The sequence below is a fragment of the Trichechus manatus genome, unplaced genomic scaffold, assembly GCF_000243295.1.
Source record: "Trichechus manatus latirostris isolate Lorelei unplaced genomic scaffold, TriManLat1.0 scaffold00042, whole genome shotgun sequence".
NCBI lineage: Eukaryota > Metazoa > Chordata > Mammalia > Sirenia > Trichechidae > Trichechus > Trichechus manatus.
In genome coordinates, this window is record NW_004443978.1 from 13,890,709 (window position 1) to 13,908,297 (window position 17,589).

At 38.6% G+C, this 17,589-nt stretch overlaps 1 protein-coding gene across 1 annotated transcript in view; it reads right to left on the reverse strand.

Annotated features, from left to right (window-relative positions):
• Positions 1–17,589, reverse strand: part of MACROD2 (mono-ADP ribosylhydrolase 2) — a 2,703,848-nt gene that overhangs the window by 901,252 nt on the left and 1,785,007 nt on the right. The window contains exon 7 of the mRNA XM_023731427.1: positions 3,899–3,929. Within this exon, the coding sequence (XP_023587195.1) occupies positions 3,899–3,929 (31 nt within the window). The remainder of the gene's footprint in view (positions 1–3,898; positions 3,930–17,589) is intronic.

Consider the following 17,589-nt stretch of genomic DNA (forward strand, 5'->3'; position numbering starts at 1 on the left):
AACCTGTTATTTTGACAATCAACAATTCTGTTTCCTGTATCTTCAGTTAGGCAACAATTTGGGTTACAATCATTATTGTTGTCACCAACAGTAAACATTTCATGAGTTCTTCTATGGATCCATTGCTTTTCTAGGCACTGAGTATTCAAAGAATGTGCAAAGAATATGGCTGTGAACCATAGGATAGTAAGCAAAAATCTACAGAACAATATGAGGAAGCAGTTGTTAATTATTCAGGTCAGAAATGCTGAAAAATTTCAGAAAATATGACAACCACCAAGGACTGGCATATTCAAGGAAGACTTCCCAGAGAATGAGCCCCAACCTTGTTTAAATGCGGGTGATGTGTTTTTGTTTAAGGGCGCAGGAGGAGGAATGTAAACAGCAGTGGTGCTAATTGTGTGTGTGAGTTCGTGGTGTGTATGTTTGTGTGTTGTGTGTGTCAGGAGGTACATTTGAGGATTTTAAGAATATGTAAGAGCATAGAAAAGGTTTGGACCTGGGAACATACATGACATGTTTCAAGATCCATTGGATTATTTGTGGGTAACAGAAGATGTGTCTATGAAAGGTGGATGCCAAGAAATTTCTTGAAGTATATTCTGAAGGAAAGACTACTCCTGAGAAAGGTTGAAAGAAAAATTTCTACACTCAAATAACTTTGGGAAATGCTGCAAATTAAATTCCCTCTTGATGATGCAAAGGCAAAGGCATATATTAATTTCTTGGCACACTGATTCACATCACTGACGGGTGATGCTTTTCCCCTCTTAAAAATTTTGAAAGCACTGGTTTAGGGAGATACAAAAAGTGCCAATTGTTCAGGCCAGGAAGAGTGAACGTTAACCTGCAAGTAATGGAATATGATCAAAGGCTTATGAACAGATGGGAAACATGCACCAGGTGGTATTTTAGAAGAATTAATCCATCAAAGTTTGGAATATGGAATATTAGGGGTAAGGGCTGGAGCCAGGAGACTGTTTTGAGAATTTTCTCTAAATCCACTCTAGTATGACATTAAAAAAATGTGTTGAAAGTTTCATTGGCTTTTTTTTTTTTTAGCTATGAAACACTTTCTTTAAATAAAATATTTTCTCAAATCTTACTATATAAAGAAAAAGTAAAACCAATCCAGTTAATGGGGGAGGAGAAGCAGGGTTCTGGCGAAGATCAAGAAAACAACTGATCTACAATATTTGAATACTGAGAGAAAATTAAGGACTAATCAGAAAGCTGTATCTTCACAAGGGACATATGAAATAATTTTCACGTTGCTTAATGCTAAATGGGTCCACAAGTACAAAGACTTAGAGTACTAATCTAAAAGTTACTAAGACAGTATCTCATGGTCATAAAAATAAATCTAGGTCTCAAGCTCCAGTGGAGCTAACCAAAGACAATATAAGACTTAGCCTTGGAGGGTATGGGCCTCACTTTTAAATTTACTAAGAAAAAAAATGGAGGGGTGAATAGATGAGTAGCTGGGATTTGAGAACTATATTCTTTGACCAGGCATTGTGAAAATTAACTAAGCTTATCTGGTGTCAAATCCTATGACTCACTGTATTAATGCACTATCCAACGTTCTTCAACATTTTCCTCTCATTCAACACAATGGAATATTTTAACCAGTTATATTTTGAGCCATGTTACTCTCTCTAAGAAGAAATCCTTGTCCTTCAGGGATTAGAATTGACCACAATTTAGTCTAAGTTTAATTTAGTTCTTACTATCCTCTCTCAATAAATGAAGAAAGTGAAGTTATCAATGATTTCATTCTACTTGGATCAACAATTAATGCTCACGGAAGCAGCAGTCAAGAAATCGAACAACATACTACATTGGGCAAATCTGCTGCAAAAGACTTCTTTAACATTTGGAAAAGCAAAGATGTCACTTTGATGAGTAAGTTGTGCCTGGACAAGCCATGATCTTTTCAATTTCCTCATATGCAAGCAAAAGCTAGACAATGAAAAAGGAAGACAGAAGGAGAATTGATGCATTTAAACTGTGGTGTTGATGACGACTATTGAATATACCATGGATGGTCAGCAGAATGAACATATTATCCTTAGACTAAAATAGGACCAGAATGCTTCTTAGAAGCAAGTGTGGTGAGACTTCAGCTCACTTACTTTGAACCTGTCATCAGGAAACACCAATTACTAGACAAAGACATCATGGTTGGTAAAGTAGAGGGTCAGCAAAACTGATGGGAAACCCTCAAAGAGATGGATTGACACAATAGCCAAAACAATGAATGGATTCAAACATACCAATGATCAAGAAGATGGCGCAGCGCTGGGTAATGTTTTGTTATGTTATACCTAAGGTTGCCATGAGTCAAAGTCATCAGCAACTAGCAATATCTAAAATAAATCCTCTCACAAGCCTCTAATTTTATTGTCTCCTCTTATCTTCTTTTACCTTTTGTGTGTTTTTTTTTCCTTGCTGCTCCCTTCTTTTCACATATCGTGTTAGATAAAATCCCCTTTTGAAGTTCTTTGCATATTACTATTAGATTCTCAGAAGGGAAAAAGAAAAACAGACATCAACTATCTGACAAAGTAATAAACACAGACAGTGATGTACAAAAATATTCCTTTAAGTGGTTCGGTGTTTGTTTTTATTTTGTCAAGGAAAATCGAGGTTATTATGAAAGAATATTCTCCTAATGAAATCATTTCTGCAATGGAGTCTGGTTTGACTTCAGACAAAGTTTGAAATGAAGAGCTGGTCTCTTGACCAGGCAAAATTTGCTTCCTTTAAGCACACATTTAAGATTTCTAACTGTGAGGCAGAGAGAATGGCCATGATGAGTAACTGGGCGATGGTCTGATTTAGCCCTTTTCCAGCCCAATGTCCATCGGGTCCTACAAAGACAAGTTATAGTGGAATCCAGAGAGGAAGAGGGTATGACTTAATTTTTTAAAGTGTGACCAAATCCCTCCCTACTTAAAGTGATTTGGGCCTACGTTATCGTTTTATTCTCGCCAAGACTTTCAAAAGAAATACCAGAAAGAAGAAATGAGTAACTTTGACATCAATCTGGATATCCCCTGCTGCGTACCAGTGGATTTCAACAATTTTTTAGATTCATTTATGTTTTATTTTTCAGTTAAGAGCCTCCATGTGAAAAATTTGAGTTCAGAAAGGTTGAGATCTATTTTGCTTGAATCAGAAAAAGCTAAAATGGTAAATAACCCCATTTTACCTTTAAAACAGACTTACTGACGATTTGAGAAAAGCAGCATAGAAAAATGTCATCACAGGTGCAAGAATATCTAGAGAGCTTTAGGCTTGTCAAAATAAGTGATTATAAAAACATTCCACTTCCATCTTTAAGTGAAGCAGTCACTATTTAAAACAATCCATTAATAGCAGGAAAATATATTTGCAGTTTATTAAAATTCATTTTATTTATTAACAGTCACTTCTTTGGATTTTTAAAAAGTTTGAATATACAGATATACGCATGTGTGTGCATTTTAATTCATCTGTTATTTATAATTTGCAAAAAAATAATGATAACACTAACTTTACTGTGCAGTATTCTTCTGAGAGAAACTTTATTAAGGAAAACTATATTAGACATCAAATAACACTAGGAAAAAAACTTTGCTTAAAAAAACATTAAGACGCAGTGTATCAAATAATTTCATGTAGTATCCAATAAAACAAAATTCAAGAACACAAAGGAATCTGAATAGCCTCTTAAGATTCCTTAATCAGATTTGAGTTGCATTTTGAGTCTCTTTAAATCAAACAAAATATATTCATCAGAGAATCTCTTATTTTTTCCAGTTAATCCTGCCTTTTTGTCTCTCTCACACACACACATACACACAAAGGAAATAAAATAAAAAATAAAAACATCATTGAAAATTAGATCACTTACCATAAATGCCTGTTGAGATGCAGGGAAATGCCTGTGAATAAACCACAAAAATAGCGATAAATTTTAAGGAAGAACTCTTTGCCCAGTATCATCTATTTTAATATCTATTTTTCTTGATAATAGTATGTCCTCTGCTCACATACTCAGAACTATGACGCCTCACTAATTTGAAGTAGGAAACACTCTGGAAATGGGGGGGTGGGGGCGCTTGATTAATTGAAAACTTTTCTTAACCGGTGTGAGCCGGAAGTGGATCATACCAGCCTGCAGGAGCAAATATTAAATGTTAAGGAATCTTGTTAGGTGTTTGTTAAATACAATTATTATCAACAAATGAAATTACATAAATTCACAGTGAAATAAATTATATCCAAAGCAAAAATAATAAGCACCCAGAACTCATCACTCTCTATTTCAGTCCATTTTACTCTTATCTATGTCTTGAGATTATTTACGCTTATTGGTGAAATGTTATATAATGATGTGCTACTGTGCGTCTCTTCCCAACTCCACGTTAAGTCATGTTGCTTTAAAATCAAAACCAAACCCATTGCCACCGAGTGGATTCCAACTCATAGCGACCCATAGAACGGGGTAGAACTGCCGCACACTGTTTCCAAGGAGCCGCTGGTGGATGTGAACTGCCGATCTTTTGGTTAGCCATTGAGCTCTTAAACACTGTGCCACCAGGGCTTGAAATCAGAAAATGGCAATCAACATTCATGTTGGAACTATACTCATTGATCAACTGAAACCATTGGCTATGGATAAAAATTTTACTAAAATTCAACAAAAGCATTCTGTAAGAACCAATTGGATATACTAAATTTATAATAAAGAATATTGTACATCTTATTATTTTTAAATTGTGTGCTATGCACCTTTCATATCAATAAGTTTATACTTTGCAATAATATATACACACTTTGTTTTGGTAGTCATTTTTCAAATATTTTCCAGCACATCCCAGTTTATACCATATTTTGCTTATCAATATTTAAAGAATTTGGTTGAATGAATGAATCAATAAGCATAAACACATCTTTAACGTTTAATTAGGCTTTGTAACAACAGAAAGTTACCTGTGCAGGACAACATCCTCTGCCATATACTTCTGGATAAACTTAATCAAATTGTTTAATCTCTTGGGTCTTTGTATTTTTCAGTTGTCAGATGAAGGCAGTAACACCTACCGTATAGAAATACGTTGTGCGAATCAATGACAGAATTTTTTTTTCAGTGTTTAACACTGGCTATTGTTGTTAGTTGCAGTCGAGTCAGCCCCAGACTCACGGTGACCCCCCCCACACACACAATGGAACAAAACATTGTCTAGTCCTGCACCATCCCCATGATGGGTTGCAGATCAAACTGTTGTAATCCATAGCATTTTCATTGCCTGATTTTTGGAAGTAGACCACCAGACCTTTCTTCCTAGTTCATTTTAGTCTGTAAGCTCCATTGAAACCTGTTCAGCATCATAGGAACTTGCAAGATTCCACTGACAGATGGGTGGTGGCTGCACATAAAGTGCGTTGGTTGAGAATCGAATCTGGGTCTCCTGCATGGAAGGCAAGAATTTCACCACTGAACCAACAACTTAACCCCATGAGACTGCTAGAAAATCTGAAAACTGCAGCAACTATTGACAATAATACTAACATCATTATATCAATAGTAATAAAATGTCTAAGTCCTTTTTCTTTATATCATTGAATAAAATGTGTACTGCATCTTATTTACCTTAACATCTTTATAGACTATGTTTATTACCTTTACATGGATGTCTTTTAAAAAGTTCAGTATTTATGGGAATTTGTTTTCGAGAGACTAACTCTGTTAAGATACCTATTCATCTGTATATTTGCACAGTGATAGATGTTTTTCACTCTGTTCTGTGGAAGTCTTTACTAGTAAATGCTACTGTTATAAGAAAGAAATAGGAGTTTCTGGAACAAAGTAGGTGCTAAATTTTAACTGAATTAATTAACTATTTGATGCCCCATGTTCTAGAAGTGCAATAAGATCTGAACGATGTTCTTAGATGATTCAATCGATCGAAAGGCACAGTACCATGAAGAGAGAGTATGAAAAAAACTCTCCTGAAAATCTTGTAGTCTTCTCACGGACATTCTCTAAGATGACCGATATATCTTACTCTTGGTATCAAAATCAACTGCAAGATTATTGTAAGCAATTTCTTACAAAATAGTGTTGTTGTGAGGTTCCATTGAGTCAGTTCCGACTCCTAGCGACCCTATGTACAACAGAACGTAACACTGCCGATTCCTGCGCCATCCTCATAATCCTTGCTATGTGTGAGAACATCCTTGTAGCCACTGTGTCAGTCCATCTCCTTGAGGGTCTTCCTCTCTTTCACTGACCCTCTACTTTACCAAGTCTAATGTCTTTCCCCAGGGGCTGAACCCTCCTGATAACATGTCCAAAATATATGAGATGAAGTCTCACCGTCCTTGTTTCTAAGGAGCGTTCTGGCTGTACTTCTTCTGAGAGAGAGTTGTTCATTCTTCTGGGAGTCCATGGTATATTCAATATTCCTTGCCAACAACTTAATTTCAAAGACATCAGTTCTTCTTCGGTCTTCCTTATTCCTTGTCCAGCTTTCTCATGCATATAAGGCAATTGAAAATACTATGGCTGGGGTCAGGTTCACCTTAGTCCTCAAAGTGATATCTTTGCTTTCTAGCACTTTAAAGAGGTCTTTTGCAGCAGATTTGCCCAATGCAATATGTCATTTGATTTCTTGACTGCTGCTTCCATGGGTGTTGATCGTGGATCCAAGTAAAATGAAATCCTTGACAACTTAATATTTTCTCCATTTATTATGATGTTGCTTATTGGTCCAGTTGTGAGGATTTTTGTTTTCTTTATGTTGTGGTGTAATCCATACTGAAGGCTCTAGTCTTCGCTCTTCATCTATAAGTGCTTCAAGTCCTCTTTACTTTCAGCAAGTAAAGTGGTGTCATCTGCATATCACAGGTTGTTAATGATTCTCCTTCAATCCTGATGACATATTTTTCTTCATATAGTCCAGCTTCTCATATTATTTTCTCAGCATACAGATTGAATAAGTATGGTAAAAGGATACAACGCTGACGCTCAACTTTTTTGATTTTAAACCAGGCAGTACCTCCTTGTTCTATTTGAATGACTGCCTCTTGGTCTATGTACAGGTTCTGCATGAGCACAATTAAATGTTCTGGAATTCCCATTGTTCGCAATGTTATCCATAATTTGTTATGATCTACACAGCTGAAGGCCTTTGCATAGTCAACAAAATACAGGTAAACATCTTTCTGGTATTCTCTGCTTTCAATAAAGATCTATTTGTCATCAGTAACGATATCCCTTGTTCCACATTCTCTTCTGAACCTGGCTTGAAATTATGGAAGTTCACTGTTGATGTACTGTTGCAACCATGTTTGAATGATTGTCAGCAAAATTTTACTTGGGTGTGATATTAATGATACTGTTGGATACTTTTCACAATCTCTTTGATCACCGTTCTTTGGAATGGGCACGTATATTGATTTTTTCCAGTCAGTTGTCCAGGTAGCTGTTGTTTTCTGACTCTAGGCCTATAATATTATTTCATTATAATATTTTACTTTGTCTTCCCAAGCTGCACTTTGAAATGGTCTGTTCTGCTCTTTGTACTTCATTGTTTCTTCTGTTCACTTTAAACACTATGTTCAAGAGCAAGTTTCTGCTTCTCTTATGACACCCATTTTGGTCTTTTCTTTCTTTCCTGTCTTTTTATGACCTTTTGCTTTCTTCATTTATGATATCCTTGAAGTCATCCCGCAACTAGTCTGATCTTTGGTCATTAGTGTTCAATACATCAAATCTATTCTTGAGATGGTCTGTAAATTCAGGTGAGTTATACTCAGGATCGTACTTTGGCTCTCGTGGACTTGTTTTAATTTTCTTCAGCTTGAACTTGAATTTGTCTATGAGCAATTGATGATCTGTTCTGCAATCTGCTCTGGCCTTATTCTGACTTATACTATTGAGCTTCTCCATCATCTCTTTCCACAGATATAGTCAATTTGATTCCTGTGTATTCCATCTGGCACGTTCACATGTATAGTCCCCATTTATGTTGCTGAGAAAAAGGTATTTCCAATGAATAATTGGTTGGTCTTGCAAAATTCTGTCTTGCTATCTCTGGCATCATTTCTATCACCAAGGCCATATTTTGCAACTATTAATCCTTCTTTGTTTTCAACTTTCACATTCCAATCATCAGTAATTATTAATGAATCTTGATTGTATGCTTGATCAATTTCAGACTGCAGAAAGTGGTAAAAATCTTCAGTTTCTTCATCTTTGACATTAGTGGTTGGTGCGTAAATTTGAATAAGAGTCGTATTAACTGGTCTTCATGACAGGTGTATGGATATTATCCTACCACTGACAGCATTGTACTTCAAGATAGATCTTGAAATGTTCTTTTTGATGATGAATGTGATGCCATTCCTCTTCCATTTGTCATTTATGGCATAGTAGACAATATGACTGTCCGATTCAAAATGGCCAGTACCAGCCCATTTCAGCTCACCAGTGCCTAGGATATCAATCTTCAAGCCTTCTGTTTCATTTTTGACAACTTCCAACTTTCCTAGATTCATTCTTTGTACAATTATTAATGGATGTTTGCAGCTCTTTATTCTCATTTTGAATGGTGCCACATCAGTAAATGAAGGTCCTGGAAGCTTCACTCCATCCACATTAAGATTGACTCTACTTTGAGGACTCAGCTCTTTCCCAGTCATATTTTGAGGATCCTCCAAATTGAGGGTGGGGGGCCTCATCTTCCAGCACTATATCAGACAATGTTCTGCTGCTATCCATAAGGTTTTTGATGGCCAATTTTTTTTCAGAAGTAGATCGCCAGGTCTTCCTTTCTAGTCTATCTTAGTCTGAAAGCTCCACAAAAACCTGTCCACCATGGGTGAATCTGCTGGTATTTGAAATCCTGGTGGCATAGCTTCCAGCATCACAGCAACACACAAACCACCACAGCATGACAAACTGACAGACAACGCAACTCCTATGTTACGAAAAGCAAGGAAGGGATAATAGTTTGGAATGATTTACTTAGAAATACAAACTACAGAGTATTCAGTGTTATCTCTATAATGTGTGCTATGCTCACTGATATTTCACTGTACTTTCTAAGTGGGATAGAGAGAGGTGAGGTTATAACTAGCACCCAGGAATTCTGTTGGAGGGAAATGAAGACGTGAACATCATCTATCACATATTTGCAGTAGAGAAAAAGAAAAGTTTGAGGAATGCTTCATCAGTCCATCAAATGAAGACAGAGATATCACAACGTTTTTGACAAGCAGGTCTACTGTAAATCTCACCTCTGTTTCTTTCCAGCACAGGACCTTGGACAATTTACTTATCTTCTCTGAGCATCAGTTTCCTCATTAGTAAATGGAAAGAGTGAGACCTTCCTCAAAGGGTGTGTGTGAGGGTTAAGAGGAATATACAGCATTTTGTCTCACAAGTAGTAATATCTAGATTAATGGTGACCCCTGTGTTGGACAATATTATGCCCATCCAGGATCTACTTCAAGGGAGAATTTGTTGTCCAGAGCAGGCTTTCTTAACCTGATCACTGTTGACATTTTAGACCAGATAAGTCTTTCTTGTGGGGTTGCCCTGTGCATTGTAGGGTATTTAGCAGCATCCTTAGCCTCTACCCACTAGATGTCAATAGTTCTCTACCCTCAAAATATCTCTGTTGTTGTTGTTAAGTGCCGTCGATTCAGTTCCAACTCATAGCAACTCTGTGTACTACGGAACAAAACACTGCCTGATCCTGTGCCATCCTCACAATTGTTGTTGTGCTGGAGCCCATTGTTGCAGCCACTATGTCAACCCATCTCATTGAGGGTCTTCCTCTTTTTTGCTGACTCTCTACTTTACCAAGCATGATGTACTTCTCTAGGGACTGATCCTTCCTGATAACATGTCCAAAGTATGTGAGACATAGTCTCGTCACCCTTGCTTCTAAGAAGCATTCTTGTTGTACTTCTTCCAAGATAGATTTGTTCGTTCTTTTAGTGGTCCATGGTATATTCAATATATCTCTATGTATTACCAAATACCCCCTGGGGGGCAAAACTACCCCTGGTTAAGAACCACCACCCTGAGGTTGAGGGCCTCAAACCTGGGAGTGCTGCTAGTAGACAGCCTTCAGCTATTGACCTATTCAAGGATTACCTCAGCTGCAAAGAACCACTACACTCAGGGTCATGCCCTTCCAAGGGAAGCCCACATCCAGTGACTGATCAATACAGGGGTGTGAAGGCCTGGCCAACTCTGAAGGGCTTTCCCAGCTCCAGAGCTCCTTATGGGATCAGTAGGGGCTGTCACTGGGCTGCATTGCAGGTTATCATCTCCTTTAACCTACTCCTACTTCCTTCCCATCTCTTCCCCAGGTGTTGAACCCAAGGTCATGCCTAATAAATATCCTGCATCCCAAACTCCATCTCAGTGCTGGCTTACTGGGAAACTGATCTGAGTTAACCTCCTTCCACTTCCCATAGGCCCAGTTATATGAGCTGTTTTCCCATCAGGTCTAGCAGAAGAGAGAACATAATGCACAGTTAACGGCAACTTTGAGTTGCCTCATCTCCCAGCTCTATCTTGAAATCATTCATGCAAGTTAGTAACTGAGTCTGAATGTACCAACTGCCTTGTCTGTTATAACAAGGACAAATGGCTTCAAATGAAAACGACATCGCTGCCTTCAATGTGAAGGCAAATGGTCGTGTAATGGAGGATGACTTTGGTAATATTGCATTAATTCAAACAAAAAAGGCAATGATGAAGCAGGGATGGAAATACAATATCATGGAAAAGTATTTCAGATAAAACAACTTTGCATATAACTCACCTAAACTAAATCTCTTCTATTAATTACTCATTATTTAAGGGAGAGAGAAAATGCAACTAAGGGATTTTGCAGTACATAGTCTGTGTTCTTTGCCATAAAAAATTTCTAATTTCTGTTGGGGCCACCAGAAGTGAGAAGTATGGATTTTCTTTATTTTAAAGTTGTATTTAACATAATGACCTGCCTCAGATATGCAATCCCATGGAAGAATGATAGATTGTACCAAAACCCAGGCCAATTAGCCCGTTTGTTTTAAGTGCATATAACTCAGCAGTCACCTGCAGAACTTAGGAATGACATCATCAGCCCAATTTGTAAGGCTCAGGGTTCTCTTTCCAACAAGCCCAGGGAGCAGGAAGCCTTCATGCTAATCAGGTCTGAGCATACAGTCATCAGAAACTTGTTTCACAACACTTGACTTTTAGCCAGATTTTTTCTATACCAGCATGTACTTGCTCTCTTGGGGGAAAAATAATTATTTGACTTGGAGTCTGACAGAGGATTTTTCTTTTGTGAAATTACCAATTTGGCTACTCCCTGGAAAATACTTCCTTAGCCCAGCATGTTGGACTCAAACACATTTGTAAAAACACTGAAATCCTAACAGTGTACAACCTGCCTCCCATGCTCTTGAATATCTGTTTCCACTTTTCCCACTTCTGCCTTAGGAATTCAAGGGCAAGGAAGGACGCTCCCCTCCATCTTCTCCACTGAGGCACTATTAGCTCCTCAAAGCCAAGGCAATGAGCCCTAAGCCAACCTCACGGCCATCACTTGCTTTTTTCTTGAGTCTCAGTTCATGCAGTCCTGTAAAGTGAGGATTTCTTCCTCTCCTCCTTATCCGCGGTCGTTACCTCTCCACCATTCCATCCACCCTTTGCTCACGCAGTCTTGCAGTCTGGGTAGGAGTAACACCACCATCACCTCCATGGGAAAGTATTGATTGGCCTAAATCAGTAGCATACATCTCCCCCTTTAGCTACATGGATAGAGAGATGGAGAGTTCTGATACCACTGAGCTGTTGGAGTCAATCAACTGTAAAGTGCTTCCAACCTCTAGAATCTTTCAATTTCTGAGCTAACATATTCCTTATTGTTTAGTCAGTTAGATTTTCTGTTATTTGCAAGTAGAAGTATTCCACTTGATTTCCTTCTGTTTAAATTTTTAAAATTACATATTACATTTCTCTGACTTGGGGAAAAGTTGTTTATTGTATGACACAGCATTTTGTGCACCTCCACGAAACAGAAAGCTCTATGAGTTGAAATATACCACATTTTCTTATCATTTAGGATTATTATTGTCTACTTATTGAAATTGTTATTTTGGATATATTTAGGCAATTCTGAAAGCACAACAGTTCCTTTTAGCTCTCTGATCAATTGTTACCTCCTCTAAGAGGCCTTCGGTGGCCTCTGTCTAAATTACTCTCTACTCCTTTATCTTGCTTAACTTTTCTTCACGATCCCTATTACCACTTGACATACAGTTGTTTGCTTGTTCATTGTGGGACTCCCCAAATTCAGTTCCACACACTGAAATGTAAACTCCCATGAAGACCTTTTTTTTGCTTATTGTTGTATTGCCAGCACCTAGAATGGTGCATACATTATGTTTTATGTTCTGGGACTAGTTTTTGTGTGTGTGTGTTTGTGTACTAGGTCTTAGGGATCTTTCAGTGCAGTTTTTATTGACCTATCTCACATGTTTCCAATGACTCCATATTATTTTATGGTGTGATTATACCATGTTTATTTAACTATTGCCACATTGAGGAACATGTAGGTCTTTTTAAAATTTTGCTACAAAGAAACAATCACAATCCTGCAACAAATATTTTTCACTATATTTTTATGTACTTATGTATTCTGGTCTACCACCTCTGTGTCAGTTTGCTGTATTGTGGTGGATTCCATTTTGCTATGATGCTGGAAGCTATGCCACTGGTATTTCAAATACAAGCAGGGTCACCCATGGTAATCAGGTTTCAGCAGCGCTTCCAGACTAGGACAGACGGCCTGGCAATCTACTTCCAAAAATTAGCCAATGAAAACCCTGTGGATCACAACAGAACATTTTTCAACTCTTTTTCTTTGGACATATCATCAGGAGGGATCAATAGCTGGAGGACTTTGTGTTTGGTGAATGACCAGTGAGGGTGAGGAAGAGCCTTGGTGAGATGGACTGGCACAACAGCTGCAAGAATGGACTTGAACAAGCTAGTGATTGTGGGGATGATACAGGGTCAGGCAACGTGTTATTCTGTCATACGTTAGGTCTTCATGAGTTGGAGTTGACCCAATGGCAGCTATCTATCATCTATCTACCTATCTAACTACCTATCAATCTCTCGCTATCTATCTCTATCTTGGTAAGATCCATTCCTAGAGATGACATTAACCCATTTAATTATTGGGTTAAAGGAAAAGCACATTTAAAAATTTGAAAGTACTGCCAAATTTTTTTGTCTATGTAAAATATCTTCTACAGTAGAGAAGAGTCAATAATTTCATTTTTTTCCACTGCATGGGTAAATAGTGCTAAGGAATACTGTCTCCTTAAAAAAATGCACTAAAAAATGCAAGCACCATCACAATGCACTTCTCATCCTCAAGGATAAATGACCCATCTGAAGGCCAAGGTCATTGATTGGAGACTGTGAATGAGATCACATGTAAATGGCCAGGGAAGTATTCAAAGCACATTGTGCAAGCTCACCCAGACACCATAATTATAAGTAATAACTCCCTTTTTTTTGTTTTCTTCATTATACCTTCAAAGTCACTGTCATAAAGTCATTTATTGCTAGATGCATTCATGTTTATAACTATACAACTCCACTCAGTATAAAACAAACTATTGCATAGCCTTGAACAGTAATAGTCTTCTTCCAAACTTTATATATTCTATAAAGACAGCTGGGTTATTTCCACCCTGAATTTATTAGGATACAAAATGTTGGAACCAGCAAAAGGAAGAACTTGCCTTTTGCTTGAGCTTGCTTATGTGACTGGTAGGAATGTTTTACTACAAACTGTTGATATGTGAAAACAAGAACAGGTCACTATAAACTTGCTGAACCCAGAAGAATGTGTATTCTGTTCCAGATCTCTACACCTATAAACTCACTTTCCATAGAAGCAAAGAGAAGAAACAAAATTGAAAAACAAAAACTAAAAGAATCCCATTCGTACCAACAGCAAATCAGTGTGCAATGTGAAAGCTCCTATTGAAACAAATGTCCCTAAGGTGGTGACTTTTCAATGACATTAATCACATCCAATTTTTTAAGTATCCTCTCTCTCTGTCCTCCTCATTATTAAAAGCATGTATTAGGCCTGTTCTGGCTCCCTGGCACAGAGAGGTAGAGACCGGGTGAGGATGTCCTTAAGTGACCTTTCTTTGTGCAGAACCTGGGGTAAATTGAGATGAGAGTCAATCATTTCAGATCTTCTGAGATTTAAATTAACCACTTGAGGCTGAAAGGCCCACAGCTCACAGCCTTTGCAGAGGCCTAACTGTGCCTTCAGGGAGGGGCCTACCTGGATGGAGAGGGATCCTAAATGACAAGGAGGAGCCCTATGCACAAAGGACTCAAGGATAATAGCAGTGCCTGGAAGAGCCCAGAGATTCATGCAGGAGTTCTGCAGGATCTGTGGGCCTTGGAGCTTTCTCAGCATGGCTGGAACAGATGCTGTTGGTACCCTGTCCTTTTACCATTCTTATGCCCCTCCCTCTGGTTTTCTCCACAGGCTGGACTTGTCACAAGACTATCCTTGGGCTTCCAGAACCTGCTTTGCCAGTGCACATGGAGAACAAGGACTCTGAGAATCAAGTCTTGAGAACCAATGATCTTACCAATTACTCATAGGTGGGTAGGGTTGTTGTTAGCTGCCATTGAGTTGATTCTGGCTCATGGTGACCCCATGTGTGTCAAAGGAGACTATGCTTCATAGGGTTTTCAAGGCCATGACCTTTAGGAAGCAGATTCCCAGGCTTGTCTTCCAAGGTGCCTCTGGGAGAGGGGGAGGTTTATGAAAATTCCTGTATCCTTGCCCAGGTGGGTACAATTCTGCGCTGTGACCTTCACTAACTCCAGAGCTTCACCCTGGGATTGAGCAGAGTCGCCTGGATTTGGTTCTATAACAGTCCTTCCTTTACCAATCTCACTTCCTCACTTCTCATCTTATCCACTCCTGCCTGTCTGCCCCAGGGACTACTTCCTAATAAATCCCTTTCCCCCAAATGCTCATCTCAAAATCTGCTTCTGGGGAACCAACCTAATGTACTTGTTATTGTTATTTACCTTGATGTGGCTGGCAGTAGAACTTTTAAGAGTAAATAATCATGAGGTTCATTTGGGGAGGACATCAGAGAAAATAGGGCATATGGTCAACTGCTGTCAGTCTTCGTAAGAGGGAGAAGGAAAAGAAGATAAATGCCTGTAAAGTTATGAGAAGAAAGAAAGGTCCCAAAGAGACCCAAAGGGTCCAAAGAGATGGAAGCCAAGGTAGGGCTGCCTAGGACATAAACTGAAAGGAAACTGAGGGGAATGTTCACATAAAAGGGAGACAGAGTTCCTAGGACTTTATGCCTTAAATGTCTAGTGTAAAGTCCCACACAGAATGGGCACTAAGTAAAGTTTGTGAAACAAATTCAAGTGGAATTATCTATAAGCGGTTTTGAGGAAATCCCTAGTTTCATCGATAATAAGTTGTATCTTCATACTTCTCTTAATGAGAAACCTAAAGGTCTAACTTCTAGAGAAAACACTTAAGAAAATTCACTAACAACAAAAAAACCAACAAAAACACAAAACAGCAATCACAGATGGTCTTATAGACGAGCAGCCCAAAGGAGGACTCCCTTGAACGGTCAGGTGATATTTTATAGGTACTCCCTGACTTAAGATGTATTCGTATTACAATGAACGACACTTACGACTGTTTTTTGTACATCTTATCATTAGTAATATCTACTACATACAATGTTAAAATATATTTGTAAATTTATATATAATGTTTCCAAACCCCAAAAGACAAATAAAGACCAGATTTATAAAGATACTGATAACAAAAGGCAATAATAATGAAAACTTAGAAACAAAAAAATGGGGTATTCGATTTATGTCAGTATATGGGTTTGGCACAGTGGTGGAACCCTGATGGCACACTGGCTAAGTGTTCAGCTACTAACCAAAGGGTTGGCAGTTTAAATCCAATCTGCTCCTTGGAAACCCTATGGAGCAGTTCTACTCTGTCCTGTAGGGTCGCTGTGAATTGGAATTGATTTAACGGCAAGGGTTGGTTGGTTGGTTGGTTGGTTTTTTATGGGCTGGGCACTCTGTATAGAGTAAATCAATCATTTCTCAGCCAATCATGTAAGAGAATACACATTGAACAAATATTTACTCAAAGACCATGGAAGTGGACAGGATACCAGGGTTCCATAAGCTTTAGCTATTGGGTTCTTCCAGTCCTCTTGTGGCTTAATAAGATGTCTTAGTTATCTAGTGCTGCTATAATAGAAATACCACCAGTGGATGGATTTAACAAAGAAAAATGTATTCTCTCACAGTCTAGGAGGCTAGATGTCTGGATTCAGGGTGCCAGGTCCAGGGGAAGACTTTCTGTGTCAGCTCTGGGGGAAGGTCCTTGTCATCAATCTTCCCCAGTTGAGGAGCTTCTCAGCACAGGGACCCCAGGTCCAAAGGACGTGCTATCTTCCTGGTGCTTGTTTCTTGGTGGTATGAGGTCCCCATGTCTCTCTGCTAGCTTCTCTCTTTTATATCTCAAAAGAGATTGACTTAAGACACAACCTAATACACAGGAAAATCACATCACTTGACAAAATGGTGGAAAATCACACAATACTGTGAATCATGGCCTGGATAATTTGACCCATATTTTAAGGAGACAGAATTCAATCCATAACATAAGGCAAAGAGGAAAAAGATACCACATAGTAAATTCTACAGCTTCCACATGGACTTCACTGTCTCTCATATTAACTACCTAAGACTGAGACAGGAGGTACTATTGTTATTATTATCATCCCCATCATCACCATCATCCCCAGATGGGGTGAACCACCTACCCAAAGTCACACAGCATCTAAGAGGAAAAGCTCAAATGGAAGCCCTGACCTTCAGACTCAAAATTCAAAGCACTTTCTCCTGCAGAATTGTGTCAGTGAGCTCAAGAGAGAAAGAGGAAGGTGACGAGAGTGCATCTTGAGCATTATGATTCTTGGGAAAGGACTGGGTAAAGATGGGAATTATTTTTCATCATCAAAATAATGTGAAACTTTCCTAGCCACTAGCTAGCAGACCTACACAGTATGTAAATCCACCATCAAGCTGAAGATTAAGTGTGACTTTTTCCCCCAAAAAGGGATTATGTGCTGCTAAAGTTGTAAAGGATTTCATTTTACTTGAACCCACAGTCAACACCAACAGAAGCAGCAGTCAAGAAATCAAAAAACACTGGGCGGAGGGCTGTGGGGACCATGGTCTCGGGGAACATCTAGCTCAGTTGGCATAACAAAGTTTATAAAGACAATGTTCTACATTCTACCTTGGTGAGTAGCATCTGGGGTCTTAAAAGCCTGTGGCCATCCAAGATACTCCACTGGTTTCACCCATTTGGGAGCAAGGGAGAATGAAGAGAACAGGATACAAGGAAAAGATTAGCCCAAAGGACTAATGGACCACAGCTACCAAGGCCTCCACCAGACTGAGTCCAGTACAGCTAGATG